We start from the raw sequence: 20,123 nt of genomic DNA on the forward strand, positions 1-20,123 counted from the left end.
CTGTAGATATGAGGCTAAAGCAAGAAACCAGCTGCCTTAGCTTAGCATAAAGCTAACTCAGCTCTGTCTAAGGATGACCAAATACAAGTACAAATCTTAATTACTTACACAGAACACCTCAGGCGTCCATTTGGTTTCCCAGAATGCAAAATGAAGTGTGATATTAGCTAGCAGTTTCCCTCTCTTTCCATTATTTATGTTATGCTAAGCTAATCCCCCAATAGCTATAGATAATGAAAGTGATCAATCCAAACTGCTGATCCTTTAAAGGATCTTCTAGTGAATCAGTAACGTTCGATCATGTCTCTGTCCTGTTTAAATCCGCCCTCAGTTTCTGCTATTTATACAACCAGGACTCTAATCTTCACTGGAATTTTAATTTGCACAAAAGCCTTTACCTGTGTTTATGTGGTTACAGGTGCTGGCCACAGGTCTGTCCGGTCTGTACTCGTCTCTACCAGCCAGGCTGCAGGTTTACAGTGAAGACTGGCACTGTCTGGACCAGGCTGACTGGCAGCAGGTAACAAAGAACAACACACAGTACGGTTCATTTGAGCTACGTTTACAGGGGGATTTATTTACAGACACAAGTTTGACTCCACCACAGCAGCTGGCAGCTAGTTCTAAACAATCCACATTCGCCCTACCGTGTTTCCTTCAGTACTCCAATAACACCTGGTACTCGCTCTAACGCTCACCATGTTGATATGTTTGTTGTCTTCCTTTCTGGCTTTGCCTGCCGTGAGAAATATGGAGCATTCTCAGAAACCTTGGCCAGTTTGAGTCAGACGTGTGAATACATTCAATTCAAACTACTCGGCCAATTTCAAATCTGACTAACAAGTTCACACATATTTTAAAAGTTTAGTAATAATATATTTGTCAAGTCATACAGAGGCAGAAATGTTTCCTGATCACTAGAAAGTTCTCTCATGCCTTCGCTTTATAAAAAATTGCGGCGCAGTTACCACCAACTCGCCGCGGACTTTTACAATACATCCGTAGATCCATAAAAGACTAAATGTTCTGCATTGTAACCCGATGTTTCGGTTAACAGGTTCCAGCTCTTGTCCATTTCCTGCACTCATTGGACTTCTGTAGTGCTGTTACCAAGGTAACCTATGCACACATAAACAGACAAAAATGCCTTAAAAAGTGCGACAGGTAACAGTCTATGTGAATGTTTTTATCTGACAGGTCGCTCATCCCTCCATTCGGGACACAACTGCTGGATTATATCTACAATGGCTTCCTGGTTCCGGTTCTGGCTCTGCTCTTCACAAGGTATCAAACCACACACTACTTGTTTCTGTTCTCTCTTCTCGTCTGGTCGGTTTATGTCCTTCATGCTACGTGAATGTTTTGTGTAGCTGACGATAGAGGAGGTGATGACGACCACGGCCTACCTTGATCTTTTCCTGCGCTCCATCTCTGAGCCCGCCCTCCTCCAGACCTTCCTGTCCTTCATCCTGCTGCACACGCACGACAACGTGCACATACTGGATACACTGGTCAGCAGGGTCAACACACCTTTCCAGGTAACACACTGGACTGGAATACACTTGTTTGTTGACTCTTGAGACCGGTAGATGACCTGTTGTTTTCCACACCAGTTGGGTACGGTGTCACTGGCGCTGTTCAGGACTCTGATTGGTCTCTTCTGTGAAGACGTCATGCTGCAGCTGGTATTCAGGTCAGTCCTTAAGGTTCAATGACTTGGCAGTAAATTTGGGTCAGAGAGTTACACTCCACCGTAGAAGTGCCAGATTATGCTTACGATTAACTTCTTTGTTACGATGTTTTGGCCAATCAACGAGCGTGCACCAGAACACGATGCTTGCTGGGACTGAGCAGGGTGCACCTGTGTGTCTTCAGGTATTTGATTCCTTGCAGCCACCTCAGCAGGAAGCAGCAGTGGTCCCTTAATCAGAGGGACTGCTACTCCTCCAACGCTGCCTCCTTCCTGCTCCTCATGCCCTCCTGGTGCCCTGGACACTTCTACGACACAAACGCACAATCAGAACACATCCACTGGCCCAAAGGAGCAGGTCAGTATGACTAATGAGAGAAACGCTTAAGATTAATCTGTCTGTGATATCTAAGTTGACTTTGTCTTTCTGTCCTCGTCAGATCTGTCTGTATCTGACAGCGTCGGTTACCGTCGGGGCTCAGACTTCCTGATGGATGTGAACTACCTTCATTACCTCTGGGACGCCCGAGAGGCCATCTCAGCATCCTGCAGGTTGGTCTCAACTTTATCATCTCAGTTTATTTGCAACTTTTTAAGGTATTGCATCTGAAGGAAGACATGCATCAAAGAGACGAGGTCTGGAGTCAAACCTGTCAAGGGCAGGTTTTCAGTGTTGGGATAAAAAGTCATTCATAATATAATTCTAGAGACAAAGTGACTACCAAACTTGTCGGGTTGCAAAAGAGAATTGGACCAAAATCTTCAGAAACAGATGTCTGCATTTGAATGACAATTATTTCTCCGAGGAACGACATCTCTAGTAACAAACATTTTGGATTCCTGAGAAAGAGAAATTGATATTTAGCTTTTTTAGACATTGAGAAAAGTTTTTTTATTTGTTTAAATAAGGATAAGTTCTAAAGAGCTGTATCTTCTTTCAGGGCATGTCAGCTCTGGTCAGCACCATATGATGGAATAAACCCTCTACCTCAACAATACCGATCCAACACACCGGGGAATGACAAAGACAACGAGGGAGAGACTGTACAGCGAGTAAAGAGCGACTCCATCTGCTCTTTGGAAATGACTCCTCAGGCTTTGGCGCTCTCCCCCACCTTGTCCTCTTCAGATACCGTCTCCTCAAGCAACCACGTAGGAAGAGCCAACTCTGCCCTGGAACTGGAGTGGGATGACATTTTTGCAGACGAGGATCCGTCATTACCAGCGGTAATTAACTCGCCACATACAAATGGCAGCATGACCATGGAGGTTGACAGACGCACCTCCACACCTTCACCTCCTGGACACCTCCAGGAAATGCGACGCACTGCAACGCGGCTGGTGCATGGCTCGTACGTGGAGGAGTCCGAGTTTCAGGACGACGTTCTGGTCTATGATCTTGTTGCTAAGAATGATACGAAGGCAGCCATTTTGGAGCGAATCATGGCAGCAAATCGACGGGCGCGCGGGAACGTCCCCAACGGCCAACAAGTATCAACAGCGGCAACAAAAGCAGCAACAATTTTAACCACGACAGGGAGGACGGTAATCGAAACGGTTAACAGTATTATGTCAACGAGGAGGAGAAGTGAGGATGGAGGGAAAGAGGATGGAGGGCAGGAGGGTAGGAGGAGGAGTGAGGACAGTGGAAAGGAGATGGGAAGAAGGAAGGAGGAAAGAGAAGATGACATGAAGAGGATAGATGAGGATGAAGAGCCAATTGGGTGTCAGTTTTACACGAATGGTTTTGACGCTAAGTATCACATCATCAGCGAATGTGATGATGTTGACGAGGATGGCAAACCATTCGAGCCGAAACGCAACATGAATGACTACACATCTACGACCAATCACGTGCAAGCAATGAACCACCAGGACAAACAACACAACACTCACCACCCCAGGCCATATACATTGACAAATGCTTTATCTAATGGTCATTCAGAATTTGAGCAACATGACTCATCGGTACCTGCGACTGATGCCAAATCTTTAAGTCTGCCTGTCAACAAAATCAACAATAACAATGACTTCCTCACCCAATACTATGAGTTCATGCTGTCTTTGGGGGTCGAGCCCGAATGTGACAACATCTCTGATGACATTGGCTCGTTCAGGAGGCGGGTCAGAGTTCTGAGGCAAAAACTGGAAGAGGAGGACGGACTCGGTGAAGCGTTTGCTCTGAGCTCCTTGTGGGACGGCAGAGGCAAGGAGGTAGAAGAGGCAGCGATGGAGGAAGAGGAGGCGGAGCAAGAGGAAGGAGAGGAGAGTCATAGCCGCTGTAAGGATGGCAGCAGGGGCCATGAAGTTCCATTTACAGGTCTGTATTTTCAATGACGAACGTGAAGGTTGATGATAAGAACTATAGAATTTTCTCTTGGTTGCACAAACTAACGTATATATTCCCATAATGCCGCAGGTCCATTCATCAGTGTTCTGTTGTCACGCCTCGAGAACCTTCTGGAAAACTCTATCGCTGTTAACCTGCTGGTTACAGGCATCCTTGCACAGCTGGCGTCATACCCTCAGCCTCTTCTTAGAGCCTTCCTTCTCACCACAGACCCACAAAACCAACCCAACGTACCAACTCTGTACCAGGTAACATCCACGTACACGTCTAGCTAGTCTTCTTCACCTGTTTTAAGCTTTCTGGGGATAGCATTGTGTCTTTTCTATACCTGTGCATGAATGTTTGTCTGTGTAGGTGTTGCTGTCCGTGCATGCTCAGATCGAGCGCTATGTGGCCGCCAGACCAGATTATCCAGCCATAGTCACTCAGGCCTGGAGGTTCTTGTTGGTTAAAGACCAGGACAGCAAGTTTAGAGGTAAAGTACTCGATATGTTGACCCTGAAGTTCTTTGTTCCCACCGTCCTATATGTTACCAGGGATCTTTTTACCCAGGGTTCTGTGTTCTCAGGGTCCCCAGATTCATAAGCAATATGTTTGGAACCCTTAAACACCAACAACACCTGAGAAACACTGTACCTTGGAAAACGCTAAATCTTGGGAACATATGCCCTAGAAAACCAAATCCGGGGATTATGACATTTGGAACATAAGGCCCTAGGAACATGGATCCTTGAGAACATAAGGCCTATGATAAAACAGTCCACAGGAATCTTTTTGCCCTGTGGAAAAAGCACTTTGGGAACATTTGACCATCGTAACTTGAGACCCTTCAAACTAAGGACCTTAGAAACAGAAGACCATTGGGACCATGTGCCCTGGTATCCACTGGATTCCATAGAACATAGAGTCATTGACACATGTTCCCCACACTTTGGTTGCTAAGTACTGATGGCTTTACTGTCATACCTAGAATAACAGTATAACTTTGATTTTTTTTCCAGAGTGCCTCCAGTCCGATGACGGCGACATCGTCCTGGACTCACCTCTTCTGAATGGTTCTGTTCGAAACGCTCCGCTTGGTGTCCTGCCGCCGTGCCCTCCAATTCCCCCTCAAGCCAAGAGCAAAGTGTTCGCAATCATCCTCTACGCCGAGTTCCTGAAAGAGTTGGCAGCCATCGCTCAGGAGCACAGCATCGCACTGGACTGTCCTGCAGAGGAGTAATGAGACCCCAAACCCCCAAGCCATGTTGGGAAAATATGGTCTATTCTCGCCAATGAATCCAGGACCTGCATGAGGAACCACCAACAGAAGACTGTTTCTAAAATCCCCAAATCTACAAACACTAAAAAAGCACATACAGGAATGCAATAAATGTTGATATTGTTTATAAACAAACATAATGTACACTATGTTTATACTCCTGGCAGCACTTGAATATTTTAATGATTTCCCCCATGTGACTATGGATGATATTTATACATAGATGGAAAGAATTTTCTATGTTTTTATGAAATTGGTGAAAAAAACGCTGTATGCTCTTTATGGAAACTTTGGCAATGACGATTTAAAGTTTAAAACTCTGAAATGAAGACTTCTTTCATTTAAAATCATGCTACTCGTGCTGGTTATGGAGAACTTGAAACCATAAACTACACTGAAACTAACTTTTAGAAAAAACACAAATACATTCAACCTTTGAAAACACAAACAACACTTCATTTTATGCATTTTAGCATGTTAGCTTACGAGCTAATTTGCTATAAAAGTCTTGCTAGGCTTAAAGGAGATCTATTCTGCTGATCCAGATTTAAATACAAACACAACGTTAGGATGTTTGACGTCCACACTAAACCTCTGTGAAGAACACAACATACGCGCTTGTTGGCATTGTGTCAGGACGTGGTTTGCTGCTGCTCTGAGCGAGACGTTACAAGAGAGCTTGGCGAGACTTTGTCCTGACGTCAGGGTCTTAAAGAGACAGTACCTTAAAATTGACCATTTCAGGAAGACGCCGAAAAGACGGATTTTACTGACGTCAGTGTCAGATGAATAAGGAGGTTTTTAAGCTTCACATCTCCCAACGCTACTCAATAGATCTTTAATGGTGAAAGTGTAATAGATCTTCTTTAAATTGCAGGCCAGGGTTAAGATTAGTCATTTAACGTCTGTTTAGACAGTTGAACTAAATGTCTTTGAAAAATTAAATTTTTAACAGAAAAAGAAACAATGGCTCTTAAACTTCAGGTACTTGGTGTACACCAGAACGACCACCAAGACATTACATTTACATCCAGGTTTTGGAAATAAGAAGATACAGGAAATGGGTGGAGAGGAGGGATTGTACACTTTATAAATTTACTTTGTTGTCTCTTTGTTTTTGCCAAAATAACTTCCAGTTTTGTTTTTTTAAACCAGCGTTTGGATTAACATTTAAACATTCACAAACACTATGTTTGAACAAAAACACTGCAGTGATGAGTTTATGTGTTTATTTAAAAATGAACAGAGCGGTCTCGTCCTTCCTCTTGTGTTCTAACAGGGCTTCGCCTCTGTTTAGGTTTAACCTTTGAACTGTCGATGTTTGCACAAAAAAAGATGACTGGCACTTTTTGAATCCTCTAAAAAATGAAAAGAAAAAACCTCTTTCATCAGATGTCTCTTTTTGTTGATTACCTGATGTGTCTTTGTTTTGCAGAACAGAAAACACATTTAAAACATGACAAGGCCTTATTTTAACCTACAGAGATTTAAGTGCAAACACTGAAGATACATCTTGTTGTCTTATCGCAAATATCAGATCTGGATTTTTTTTTCTCACTTGCACTTCTGCATTTTCTAGTGTTTAATTTGATGTGTGTGATTTCTGTTTTGTCCTCTCTCACCTCACGAGATATTCGCTGTAACGCCCTTATGGTGTTCACCTGTGCTGCATTCAAGGTCAAGTGCAAAAGAAGGTAAATTTGAGTTCCCCTCTTAGTTAAAATATCCCTGAACTGATCCTGCAAGTACTGGACTGTGAATTGTCTTCAACAAATCTGGACTCAGCGACACCTCCCCCTCCTGCTTTGTGCTGGTACTGCCACCTGCTGGTGAACCAGAACTGGTACACATTTCTTCTATTCACCCTGTTGTCTTTGGAATAAAGTTTTGCCGCTATGCTGTAAAGAAATACTTCAAATATATATTTTTTGAATGGAAAAAAGCCATAATAAATCTTAAGCCTGTGAACTTGTGTATTTTTATTTTTTTATTATTTCTTTTCCGACTTTCTGAAGGTATTCTTAAACGGACTTGAGCTTGTCGAGTGCCGTTCTAGTTTTCTGACTTCTGCACGTGATGGGGCTCATTTGGGAGGTTTCCTACTGTCGTTGTAAAATCTTTACATTTTGAGGCGATGCTGTGGTTTAAAGTTTGTCAGCCATTTAGGGGCCCCTTACTGACCCGGGGCCCCCAAACGGTCACCTGCATGGCCTGTTGACAAGCAGCGCCTCTGTGTGAAGAGACCATCAGAACTAACTCATCCATTTAGGACACATCGGACACGTGGCTGCAGGGAGCTGGGGGTGGAACCCTCGACTCTCCCTACTGAGCCACAAACAATAATCAAAGCTAAACACTCTGCATCAGTATGGAGACAACATTTTAATCAGGGAGAATCAGCAAAGAAGCAATAAACAGGAAATGACTCGAATCATTCAGGTTGAAAAGTTACAACATAACACCAAACTGCTGAAGCATTCGTAGCTAGTTCCTCCTCTATTTTGGGAGGGCTATATAAAACACAGATACGCTGGCAGATGTCACAAATATATCAGCAGCCTTCAGCGACTCTCTCAGTTTGACATCGAACATTTGAAGAAGAAGAAGAAGAAGACCACGACGACGACGGAGGCTGATCATGAAGATTTACCTCCTGATACTCGCTGTGGGTGAGTCAGATATAAAAATAACTTCAGTTATCAAATCTTCTCAGAAGACTTCAGGGCGGTGCAGTGCTGGGTGTTGTTGCCTCACAGCCAGGAGGTTCCTGGTTTGAATCTCTCTCTGGGGTACGCCAGCCTCCTCGCAGTCTCCGGCACCCTTATTTTGGGGGTCTGGACGTGAGCTGTATCAGCTCAGTTCAGTATTTAAACCCCTGATTCAGAACATTAACACACTGTAGTGTTGGGAATGTATCTGAAGCGTTTCACACTTTACTCACTTTATCAGCACCGTCAGCACTGTCACTCTGTTTTTCTCACCTTCGTCATGCCATGCAGCACCACCCTTCCTTAAGTAGTGACCAACTGTGAGCATGCTGGCTGAAATGTGTAGAGCTGTAACTCTACAACTTTGGATTTGAAGAAGGATGCTCAGGATAAGCAGACGAGCTACTGGAAAGCAGACGCTTAGTAATAATTCAGAGAAAGAAATGTGCCGTCAGCTACACAAGAAACTGCACGGTTATCGTCTTGATCGTCATAAGTGGCGTTCCACAGGGTTCCATGTTTGGGCCTCCATTATTTCAACATTAAAAATGATGCTCGCCGCTCAAAAAGGCCCGCATCTGTCGTTAAAAAGCTTTAGATGATGCAATAAGACTGCCATATTGTCTTTTTTTAAATAGACCGTATGGTGGAAAGATCAGATTTGAGAATAAACTTGCACATTTAGAATATATCAGCTTGTTTATATTTCGTTCACCGGTTATTTAGACCCAATGTCAGACAATATTTGTTCCCTTTTTTTGTTGATCTAAAAGTTATTCAACTTTATAAAAAGACAGACAGTCTTCCATGGATGCATTCGGACATTAACCCATTAATTCGGACCCTTTCACTTGGGTTCATGTGTTGACATTGCTTTTAAACTCGTCAAGTTAAAAAGAAAAAAAGTTCGAGTTAATTTTTGTGCAGTTTGAAGTATTTTTTAAAATTCTTAATTTTACTTTCTGTCCCTTTTTATCCAGGAGCGGTGGTCATTTCATCATCTCAGGGACAGTTAAGGGATGACGAAAACTATGACTATTCGGATTATATTGATGGTAAGGATTACCCAAACTTTGTTTTACAGCGAGAAGAACCAAACACAAACGCAGCTCATAAATGTGCATCCCTGCTGTATTTACTGAGTGAAGCTGGAGACTTGTTTGTGAAACCAAGTTTGATGACTAGACAAGATTATGTCTCCACCCCAAGTTTAAAGTTTTATTTATTTTTAACACTAACATGTGTTGGTCTGTCTTGTTTTGACAAAGAAAATGAAAAGTTTCAATGTGTTGTTGACGTTCAGCGGCTGACATGTTGTCCCTCTCTTCCTGCAGAGATTTTTGAAAACGTTACTGTACCAACCTCAGCCCGCTCCATCTGCTCCTTCTGCTCCATGCTCTCTTACTTATGGTCATTTTATCACTTTAAAAAAGCTTGTTGTTTCTTCTGTTGTTTTTTATACATGTTACATAAATATAGTGAACAAGTTTTAAAAAAACGCAAAATCCCTGAGGACAGAATTCTCTTCTATGCAGATGATATCATCCCTTATTCCTGTGATACAAACTGTAATATAACAACAACATGAAGACATGAACAGTTCACTGTATTTCTTTTAAAGTCTCACGAAAATGTCAACTAAAGTTGATTTCAACTGAGGCCTAAAGCTTTTCTTCAGTTTAGATCTAGAAACAAATTTAAAAACATTTTTCATTAAGAAACCAATTTGATCGTCTTCTTGTTTATATTGTAGACTTTGGCTGATTTCAGTTCTTCAGGCCTACAGTCCACATGTTGTGGCTTCCCGCTCAACAACGACATGCTAACATGTTCTCCCCTCTCCAAAAGCTGTCTTTTAAAAGTTTATATTTTGTTCAATATATTTTTGGTTCTTTTGCTAAAATTAAAACTGTCTCTTTTAAAGATGGTCTGAATTTTCTCTTCAATGTGAGAAAACGTTCTGAGCTTGTGTGTTACTGTAGTCAGAGCTGAACACTGAGCTAGCATCCTGTGTGGAGCTACAGCTCGCTCTGTGGTCGATGACTCACTTCCTGAATAATGAAAGAGAGAGATTATAAAGGTTTAGATACATACAGTAATATATATATATATATATATATATATATATATATATATATATATTAGCAGTTTAGTGAAGGAATTATGATGTGTTGTCTTTATTTAAAAGTCAGGATTGGGTGTTTTGCAGTAATAGTTTTTTGTTTTCTTCTGGTCCAAGTTAAGATTGAAAACACCAAAATTTAAGAAAGTCAGAAATATCTCAGTGCATCAACGTATGTTAAGATGTTATGCAGATGACACCCAGTTATTCCTTCTAATCTAATCTAAAACTGAACAGAGGAAAAACCTCTGCTGGAGAAGCATCTTCATTAATCAGCTGCTCGTTTCTTAGATTTGTTCTTGAACACCAACTTCAGACTCACTTGAAAAATTGAGATTATGGGAGGCGATAAAACGTTTTTGAGCACAAAGATAAAGACCTTTTAAGAGTAGGACCCCCCCCCCCCCCCCCCCCAAAAAAAAAAAGTGAAAATGTGAGTAACAGGAAGGAGAAGAGACGCTGAAAGAGAGACAGCTGAAGAATAAGGCGAGGCGGAGGAAAGGATGAGAGACAAAGAGCGAGCGAGGGAGCGAGCGAGGGAGCGGTAAACTCAGCGAGCAGCAGCGAGAGTCGAGGGAGAGGAAGAGGGTCAAAGAAAAAGGAACTAAATAAAGAAAGTGAAAAGGAACTCCGAAGCCTCGTGGATGATCAGACTCTATTTTTATTAAGAGTTTATTTTTGGAGTTTGAGAGAGAACGGAACGAGTTTTTCACCATGATGAAGAGCGTCAGTCGTTTCTGCTTCCTCGGTGAGTTCCCCTCAAATTCAACATTTCAAATCGACTTCCACTCGGTCGAGTTTCCAGAGCGACGACAAACGATCATAAAATCTGATTTCTTAACCATCAAATAAGACAAACACGACTTTTTGGAGCAGATCAGGACTCAAACACCAAATTCAAACCGTCAAGGCTCAAGTTCAGATTCTTTTTTTTTTTTTTTTTTTTTTTGCACCATGCTGCGGAAACCTCGTGTTCTTCTCTCCCCATCGCAAAGATTCAAAAGAGACTTTAGATAAATCTCTTGTTGAACCGCTGACTCTGCCTGAGCTTTACGTCCTCAGATTTAGGTTTTTAAATCTCAGAAATAATTTAAGGGCAAAGTCCCTGGAAACAAAATCCATAAATTTCGATCAGATTAGTCACATTTTCAGATTTCACCTCCATCAGCATGAAAGCACGAACACGTCTTCATTTGTATCGATGCATCTCGACTCTTCATCACATTTTAGAGGCGGTCAGCAATCATTTCATCTTTGTGTCGAATCATTGATTCATAAAATGTTCGGTCATGCTTTCTGGAAACTGGAGCGAATGTCTCGTTTTTTTATTCTCATTTTAATGAGAGTGAACTTCAGTGATTTCATCCCTGAGTTTTTATTTCTTTGACTCTGTTATGACCATGTGGGCCTCTCTGGGTGTGACACGTGTGATCTGATAAACCACAGAAAGCAGAAGGTCTGAGTCCTGATGTCTGATTATATCAAACACAGAAACATGAGTGAGTGGAGAGTCACTCCCTCACGCTCTTCAGAAGCCCGGAGGTGGACCAGTCCACTCAGAGAGGGTCTTTTAGAACCTTCAGGTGGAACCTTTATTATCAGTGAGTGAAGAAGTTTCAAGCTTGTAAATATCTACAGAAGTGAAGTAAAGATGCTTCACAGGATGAAAACACTCTGACCATGAAGTAAAGATCTGTGTTCAACATCCAACACACACACACACACACACACACACACACACACACACACACACACACACACACACACATGGCCTTCTTCACACTTCTAGAAAACGTGTTGCAGCTTCACACCTTCGACCTTTTCACTCAACAAGCGAACCTGTCAATAACAAGTGAACACACACATTGAAACATGTTTAAATAAATCATCTCTCTCTCTCTCTGTCTGTCTGTCTCTCTCTCTCTCTCTGTCTGTCTATCTCTGTCTCTCTCTCTCTCTGTCTGTCTCTCTCTCTCTCTCTCTCTGTCTCTCTCTCTCTCTCTCTGTCTCTCTCTCTCTCTCTCTCTCTGTCTCTCTCTGTCTCTCTCTCTCTGTCTGTCTCTCTCTCTCCCTCTCCCTCTCTCTCTGTCTCTCCCTCTCTCTCTCTCTCTCTCTCTCTCTCTCTCTCAGTTCTGACCATTACAAATCTCTCCAGAGGAGACGATGTTACTACTCCTGCTCCACCTGAGGACAAAGACGGTAAGTTAACAGTCGTTTTACACCAGAGACCAAGACATACCAAAGACCAGAGTGCTCCGAGACCTAGTCAAGACCAAGACCACAAGTATCCGTGAAGGTTGCAGGCGAAACACAAGGGATGAAAATCCAACTACAAATGAGTTTGAAGTCGTTTGTTCTTTTAGAAAGAGGCGCTTCCTTCTAATCACAGACCTGGAACAAGTAGCCTCTCTCTCAGGCGTCTTTATCTAAAATCCAGAGTCTGGGACCGGCATAAGACCAAAGACCTTCAAAGAGCCTCCAGACCAGGACTGATTCTGAGTGCTATAACACTACTTTTACCACATAGCACGGAATATACAGTGTAACTTCATCAACCTGCAACCTTTAATACCACCGTACATCGCTTCTGTGTTAGAGTGTAACCATGGCGACAGTGCCCACATCCTGCCTCTGTCCTGTCTTTGAGTCATGTGCAGAGTGGTGGTCTTAAAAAAAACCCAGATCTTGTTTCTCCATGTCTGACTCAGAGCCGACGACCTTCCCGACGACCAGTGATGATTCTACACGTGAAGTTTACCGCACGACGGTGTCCTCGCCGTTTCATCAGACTAACACGTCAGGAAACGAGACAGATCCCTCTCTGGTATGAACTGATGTGATAGAGTCCTGTACTGTGGGTAAATTAACTCCTTCTTGGCTGAATGCAACCAACTTTATGAAGTCTTAGCATTGTGCTAAAGCTAGCTACAGCTAGAAAGGTTAAAATGACTGGTATGGTAATGTTCAACAAATGCTATTCTTTCTTACAGTTTGAAATGTGAGGTGATTAGCATAGCTTAGCATAAAGACTGGAAACAGACAGCTTCATCCTAGATTTTTTCACTTTATTGACATGAACATTTCACGTTTACAGTGGGTTTTATTTACTATTAAAAGGGACGGTTTAACATATTTGCTGACTAACCTTTTTTCGAGGGCTCGCCCCCTGCTGGACATCAGAGAGACTGCAAATGACAGCCTTTACCTCAACTTCTAAATAAAGAATGAAAGACTAAAATTGAAAAAATGCAAAGATGAAATAGATGATGCTAAGATTTTAATATCTGATCTTTGACAGGATGAAGCAGACCGAGAGAGTACCTCAGATGTCTTTGGTGCCGACCATAATGGCACTCTTAATTCAACGACGGAAGGCCACAGCCCTGAAGACTCACAGACTACCGTCCCCCTCAGTACGACAAAGGACCATGATGCTATTCCTGGGCTGATAACTACGAGGAAACCAGGTACTGAACATGTGTGGACACAGAAAGCACGGTAGCAAGTTGAGCGCTTCTGTTCGTCTTCCTGTTTGTCAAACCACAACCATCACATGCTCCTGTTCTCTGTAACTGATGGTGGGCTGCCACAGGCACACACACACACACACACACACACACACACACACACACACACACACACACACACACACACACACACACAAACACAAACACACTGAAAGTTACAGTATGTCATGTGTTGTCACTGTTTTTTTTTAAAAGTTCTACCAGGCACTAATAAGCGTTATAGCTCAAGCCACAACAATCCAGAGAGGGGGCGTGGCCAGACACCACTCATTAACATATTTAAAGCTACAGACACAGATAGAACAGTCTGTTCTGAGCAGGGCTGAAATAGAGGGATTTATAGACATCATCAAATACAGGATCAGAGTGGGGCGCTGGCATGGGGTGCCCTATGTACATGTACCTAGACCTGCATAGATGCATATTATCCCCCACTCTCTCTCATCCAGGTTTCTGATGCATGGTTTGGTTTCATACTGGCGCTCAAGGGTGACATCCACTGGATCATAATTTGCACATTCAAGAAAAAAAAAGAGATTTTATAAGGCTTAGTTTGGAGTAGAGCGAGTGGCACACAAGATGGTGTCATCTGCGAAACAAGTAACCTGCTGTCTGTCTCTTTCAGGAGAAAAGAAGACTAGTTCCCCCTGGGGTAAGGACATTAACAATGTGTTTATACAGACATGCAGTTCACATGGTCTAACTTCATATATAATGTGGTAGAAGATTTGAACCTAAATTCACTTTGAGTGCTAGCAAACAATCCCTTCGTCTCTCTCTCTCTCTCTGCAGCTTATGTGATCCTGTTTTTGATCCTCCTGGTGATCATCATTCTGTGCGTCATCCTCTACTTACTCCGAAGAGTCTCAAGGGTAAGAAAATTACACTCATTGTGATTGCAGTACCAGTTTCAAACACTAGGTGCCAGAGTCGCATATTGCTCCTTTAAATAAACAAATGTTTACCTGCACGTAAACACACTGATGATCTGTGTGTTTGTTTATTTTCACAGTCATACTCATTCGACCTCCAGCGTCCAGTTCCAACCAACCGCCACAATGACCCCGCCGGCACCTTCGGGCAGGTCTACCTGGACGACCTTGGTATCTGCAGTCACATTTTAATTAATCACTAAAACAACAACATACCAATATCATTTTCTAACATGTGATTTTGTTCCTGTCTCATACAACAGATCTATCAGAACCCAAAGACCAAGTCATCAGCGATGACCTTTCATCTGCTCCAGTCGTCAACGGCACGACTCTTCAGTTGGAGGAAAAGATTTCCAACGGAGAGACCGGTACTGCCAAATGTTCAACGATATAAAGTCAACGACAACACAAACCAACAAAACATTCATTCTTCTCCTCTGGTCGACCTTTTTCCCCCTCTCACCAGCTCCAGAGGAAAAGTCTGGTGAAAATGGCATCGAGACTTTGCCAACCAGTAACACCAGTCTTCCACTGGGCGATGATCAAGCTGACAACAGATCGAACAACAGCACCAACCTGTTCTTCGATGCCATTGGAGAGGAGCAGCAGAACGAGAACAACAACAACAACCCGTGTAAGAAAGATAAACACAACAAATACAAAATGTAGCAACACAACACGAAGGGGAACTCCACTGATCACGTCTGACACTTCTGTAAAACTGAACAACTACATAGTCTTCATGCTGTGCCAGATTACTGTGATGATGTTCACACTCACATGAAGCCATCCAGAAGACGATGTTCTCATTGATTTCGCTGTCTCAGGATTTGCTGTGCTTGTGGTAGAAAATGTGCTCTGACAACAGATCCTTTGAAGCTAACCCGCTACAAGGCATAATGCTGCCCTCTTTAACACTTCCCATTCACCTTTGACCTCAAACACCTGACTAACATCTCCTGACTGAAGTGACCTCACAGAGGTCTATACTTCCATCTAGTGGTTGAAAAAATGTAGTTCATCAATAAACAGAGAGAGATGGATTTTTGTATTTTGAAAACCTCTGTTGATAGTTTATTATTATTAATATTATTGTTATCAACTAAACATGTCATAGTGATATCTGTTTCCCTGTCTCTCCTGTTTAGCTGTTTGCTCCACAGACCCGTTTGTTGAAATCAACCTGGAGGGGCCGGCGTTGTGCGATCAGCTACTCACCCTTCCGGAGAGTTCTTCTTCTCCGCTCTCCTTCTCTCCTTTCTCCTTCTCCTCGTCTTCGTCCTAGCACCTTCACTGAAGACTCAAGCAGCGTTCAGGGACGCAGCGGCTGTGTCACAAAGAAAATCTACAAAAAAAAAAATGTGTTTTATATCCGTTGTACATTAAACAGTCAGACAGGATATTCTTTAGTGTTGTTGCAGTTATCTTACGCTAAGCTACACAGAAACACTCCTGAAACAATTAGCCATTTAAACAGGAATCTGCCGTTAGCTGGCTAACTAGCAGCCCAAGTAATACAACGTATTTGTTGGATAAAATAACATTAGAAGGCTCTCATGCTAGTATATTTGTCTGAGCATGAGCTGAGCCTGTCATTGTCAAGCACGGTTCAAGGTCATGTTTAAGCGCACACTTATAGTCAATATGCTGTCTGACAAACTAGCTAGCCCAACAGCAAAAATGTTTGGCTTTAGCCTCATGCTGCTAAAGCTAGCAGCTAGCTTCAATCCATTTTGAAAAGGCAGATCTCTCTCAAATAAAAGATATATTTCCAGCAAGCAAATGAGGAACCTGCCACCTGAAGTGTACTCATCATTTTAATCACTTTCTCTGTTACTCATTCTCAAACAAAGAAAACGTTTTAAACAAGCTAATAGACATCTACTGAAGCCTATTGCTTTATGCTGTCAGGTGCTAAAGCAATAAGCTAGTCCTACACAAAAAATAAGTTTTTAGCAAGCTAATAAATCTACCGCAAGCTAATAATCTACCGCAAGCTAGCAAATCTACCACAAGCTAACAAATCTACCGTAAGCTAATAATCTACCGCCTGTTTACATTCACATTTTTATTTTAAATCTTGAGCGCTAGTTTTATTGAGGTCGGTCACATTTTTGTTTTTCTGCACTTTTTTTGTTAGTTGCGTGACACCAGAGAGCCTCGGACACTGACGATATTTCCTCTGCATCATGAATAATATTTGTAGAAACCTGAAGTTTGCAAGGTTATGAATGTTTCCATGTAAAATATCAGAATGTGATTATTTTATACGATCAGTTGTGTTTTTTTTAATTTGCAGTAAATATGTTTTGTAAATAACCAAGGCCTTCTATCTTGTTAAAATAGAAAAGGGAAACAAACATTAAATGAAATATGTTTTATACCTTGTTAACGTAGTGTTACTTTATCATGTAATGCTTTGATGAAAAAATAAAACAGATAAGAGATTAATAATCGTTCTTTTTGAAGTTAGAGTCAGAATGATGAAGCACTGGTTGGTTGTTTTCTGCAGCATGATAACCGACCTGTCTTTGCTGGAAGATCCAGAGCATGTCGTTATGGGAGAATGAAGACATGTTCAGCACAAATGATTTATTGTTTTTTTTTATTAAAGTGAAAAAAGGTTACATGATTATCAAAGAGAGTTATAGAAAGATGTTATAAGAATAACATTTTATATATTAATGCAACAGAAAGCTACAGGATGGATCGGTTAGTGAATAAGGACCATTTAACATAAAGTTACAAATATTTCATAATAACAGATAATAATGCCAAACAATGGGTTAAATAAATCTCATAATGAAATAATTTAAGGAGTCTGATTTTCTTCATCTTAGGGCTTCATGCCACAAGTAAAATGTTTAAGCTTCAACTTCTGATATGTGAAATACAATAAATAAACACAGGAGGAAATAAAACAAAATATAAATAAACAGATAAAACAAAAAGGAAAAGTGCTAAAGAATGCAGTGCATTGAATGGCCACAAGGGGGCGGCTTACAAAATGAGTCACCCCCAAAGCGCTACAGTGTTAAAATGTCCCACTTTACAACAACAGCAGGAAACAATATACAGTTTGTAAGGCAGCAGTATCTTACACACTCTCATAGTTTAATTTTTCCTCTTTTTAAATCTTTTACAGCCTTTGTATAGATTGTGTTCTCTGTCTGTACTCTTTGTATATCATTAAAATCTCCAGTTTGAGAAACATTAAGGCACACTGATGCTAAATTAAGAACCTCTGTGACAAAACGCAATCCTGGACCTAAAAAGAGCTCGAGCCTCATTCAATAAACAAAACTCTGAAATTACTGGCGTGAGCTGCTTGAGTGAACACTTCCTGTGCGGGTCGGTCTATTCTGTCCAGCTTTGACTGACACCAGTGAAAAAAAAAAAAAAGACTCACAGCGTAATTGAAATGTCAGAAACAGTCGTAGAAGAAGTAATAAAGCGACCACGGGGCCGTTAACACTATTGCCATGGCGATTAGTCGCCTTTAAAGACATTGAGATTCTGACGATAAATAAATAAACTGCGTCTAATAGAGTGTTGTGATAAGATCACAACTGAAGAAGAACCAGAAAACTTTTCAAAGACCGTTTTTTGGTGGTAAACAGGAAATAAAAGTGCATCTTATATACAGTAACACTTTTTGCAGTAATGCTCTTTTTTGGTTAAAGCTGGTTAAAATAAAAGACAGCGTGTAGAGATCAGACCTATCTGTTGAATGGACAGACAATGACATAGATGTGAAGACAGATAGCAAAAATCAGCGCAAGGAGTCCGGTGGTCAGACACAGCTTACTGAAGACATCCGTCCATTCCCAGCTGCGTCTCTCAGAGCTCCTCGCTGCTGTGAAGAGACGAACACATCTGTTATTCATGAGAAGACAAAACGAACAGATGAAGCTCAGGTACTTCCTGAGTTTATTTACCTCTCACTCTGAGACTGCACAAGTTGAAGCCCTGATCATACTCGGTTTTGACTTCACACATGTAGTCGCCCGAGTCTTCAGCCCTGAGCGAGGACACGTTGAGGCTGAATCGTCCTCCTGCGAGGTCGTCTTCGTCAAAGAGGACTCGTCCTGCGAACTGTTCACCCTGAGACTCGGGGACTTGGACTCCTTCAACGAGACGGAAGACGACAATCTCTTCGTGATTGTCGACTTTGGTACAGCTGATGTTGAGAGCGTCGGGCGAGCGGTCATCTCTGGTTGTGAACGTCCACTCCAGGGTGATGTCCTCGCTCTCCGCTGCCTCGTAGAAAGTCTGAGACACGCCCACTTTGAACGTTCCTGCAGGGAGGGAGGGAGAGAGAGAGAGAGAGCTAAATAATTCAAGTAAATAATAGTTTACAATTTGAGGTGTAATTGTTTGTTTCTAGTTTGCTTAATGTCATGTTATTTTGTCCCTTCTGGCTCCCTGTAAGTTGTGGTCCTGTTAGCATGATAAGCTACGCTAGCTAAGCATTGATTAAACAGCAGCAGTGACGTTAGCATGATAAGCTAGGCTAGCTGCAGTGACGTTAGCATGATAAGCTAGGCTAGCTGCAGTGACGTTAGCATGGTGTGTAGCTGTGGTTGGATAACTGGGACTTCTTCATAAAGATATCTTTTCGGGACTTTGGACACGGAGCTTCAAATCGAGACGGAAGGTCACTCTCGTCTATGACGACCACTAACCACGGACGCCGCAGGTCAGCGTGGCGAGCAGCAGGATCCCGAAGATCATCTTCTCCTGCATTTTGTTTCCCCGGTCGAGCCGCTGTGGAGTCACAAAGGTTTCTTCCTCTTTTGTCTGTTCAGGAAAAAACGGACAAAGAAGCGCGTAAGTCATAGAAAAAAGCGTCGGACAGTCGGACAGACGTTTGTTCCAATAAAGACGTTATTGTACCTGGATGGTTGAGGTTTGGCAGAGTGTCGATCTGCACGAGTCACTGAGCTCTCAGACGGTCAAAAGAAATCTGCAGCAGCCTGGAAACGTCTTCTTCTCCTGCGAAACACAAAAATAACCACGAGGTTACGTTATTTCAGCCGGACAGCGAGCTCAAGCGTCGCCTGCTGCTACAACATTTACTGCTCCGTTACTTTTTTACTACTTCTTCTTTATTCATCTGACATCGTTTATTTCTTGATCAAACACGGAGTGAAGAGGATGTGGGTACAAGACGCGGCCTGTACGGGGGCGAATCTACGGGGATTATCCTGATGGGCCCAGGACCATGAATGATGAGTATGATTGTTGACCTTTGACCCTGTCTTCAGTGTAAACTCTGAGCGTTGAACATTTATACTCACAGAGCCAAACGGTCCATGTGTGTGCGAGCGCTGCCTTTCTGACGGTTGGTTCGTGGTCGGTGGCTCACGGAGAGCATTTCTTCAGACAGGAAACAGCTGGTGCTTTTATTTTTCTTAGGCGCCTCGATGGCGTTCAAGTTACACAGATGAAGGAAGTACAAGAGATGAGTTCTGATAAAGAGAAGAAGAACAAAGAGGAACACGCTGGATTAAACTGGAGTAAGGTGGCT

The 20,123-nt window shown here is 42.3% G+C and overlaps 3 protein-coding genes across 4 annotated transcripts; 2 read left to right on the top strand and 1 right to left on the bottom strand.

Moving 5' to 3' along the window:
• The first annotated feature begins 391 nt into the window (after positions 1-391).
• LOC306841253 (FHF complex subunit HOOK-interacting protein 1A-like) lies at positions 392-7,269 on the top strand. The gene is given in 13 exon segments (XM_079371034.1): positions 392-520; positions 1,058-1,114; positions 1,198-1,218; positions 1,220-1,268; positions 1,271-1,284; positions 1,371-1,538; positions 1,614-1,693; positions 1,876-2,048; positions 2,131-2,242; positions 2,632-4,010; positions 4,110-4,288; positions 4,395-4,515; positions 5,042-7,269. Coding segments are annotated over 13 exon segments (2,688 nt in total). The 5' UTR covers positions 392-406; the 3' UTR covers positions 5,263-7,269.
• A 391-nt stretch (positions 7,270-7,660) lies between these two features.
• LOC306841325 (uncharacterized protein) lies at positions 7,661-17,945 on the top strand. 2 transcript variants are annotated; one of them, XM_079371138.1, is made up of 11 exons: positions 7,661-7,970; positions 8,990-9,064; positions 12,262-12,330; positions 12,840-12,955; positions 13,430-13,598; positions 14,284-14,310; positions 14,451-14,530; positions 14,671-14,761; positions 14,854-14,961; positions 15,060-15,227; positions 15,742-17,945. In XM_079371138.1, the coding sequence occupies exons 1-11, from the start codon at positions 7,940-7,942 to the stop codon at positions 15,876-15,878; spliced, it is 1,071 nt and encodes a 356-aa protein (XP_079227264.1). In that variant the 5' UTR covers positions 7,661-7,939; the 3' UTR covers positions 15,879-17,945. The 2 variants fall into 2 exon arrangements, with proteins under 2 accessions (XP_079227264.1, XP_079227265.1); XM_079371139.1 differs by lacking the exons at positions 7,661-7,970; positions 8,990-9,064 and adding an exon at positions 10,221-10,879.
• Positions 17,946-18,277: 332 nt separating this feature from the next.
• Positions 18,278-20,082, bottom strand: LOC306841326 (coxsackievirus and adenovirus receptor homolog). Its single transcript, XM_079371140.1, has 5 exons — positions 19,882-20,082; positions 19,490-19,579; positions 19,279-19,393; positions 18,532-18,891; positions 18,278-18,449 (listed from the first exon to the last, which is right to left on the bottom strand). Exons 3-5 carry the CDS (start codon positions 19,337-19,339, stop codon positions 18,313-18,315), a joined length of 558 nt encoding a protein of 185 aa, XP_079227266.1. The 5' UTR covers positions 19,340-19,393; positions 19,490-19,579; positions 19,882-20,082; the 3' UTR covers positions 18,278-18,312.
• Positions 20,083-20,123: the final 41 nt, after the last annotated feature.

This window comes from Symphodus melops (genome assembly GCF_947650265.1).
Source record: "Symphodus melops genome assembly, chromosome: 20".
Classification (NCBI taxonomy): Eukaryota; Metazoa; Chordata; class Actinopteri; order Labriformes; family Labridae; genus Symphodus; species Symphodus melops.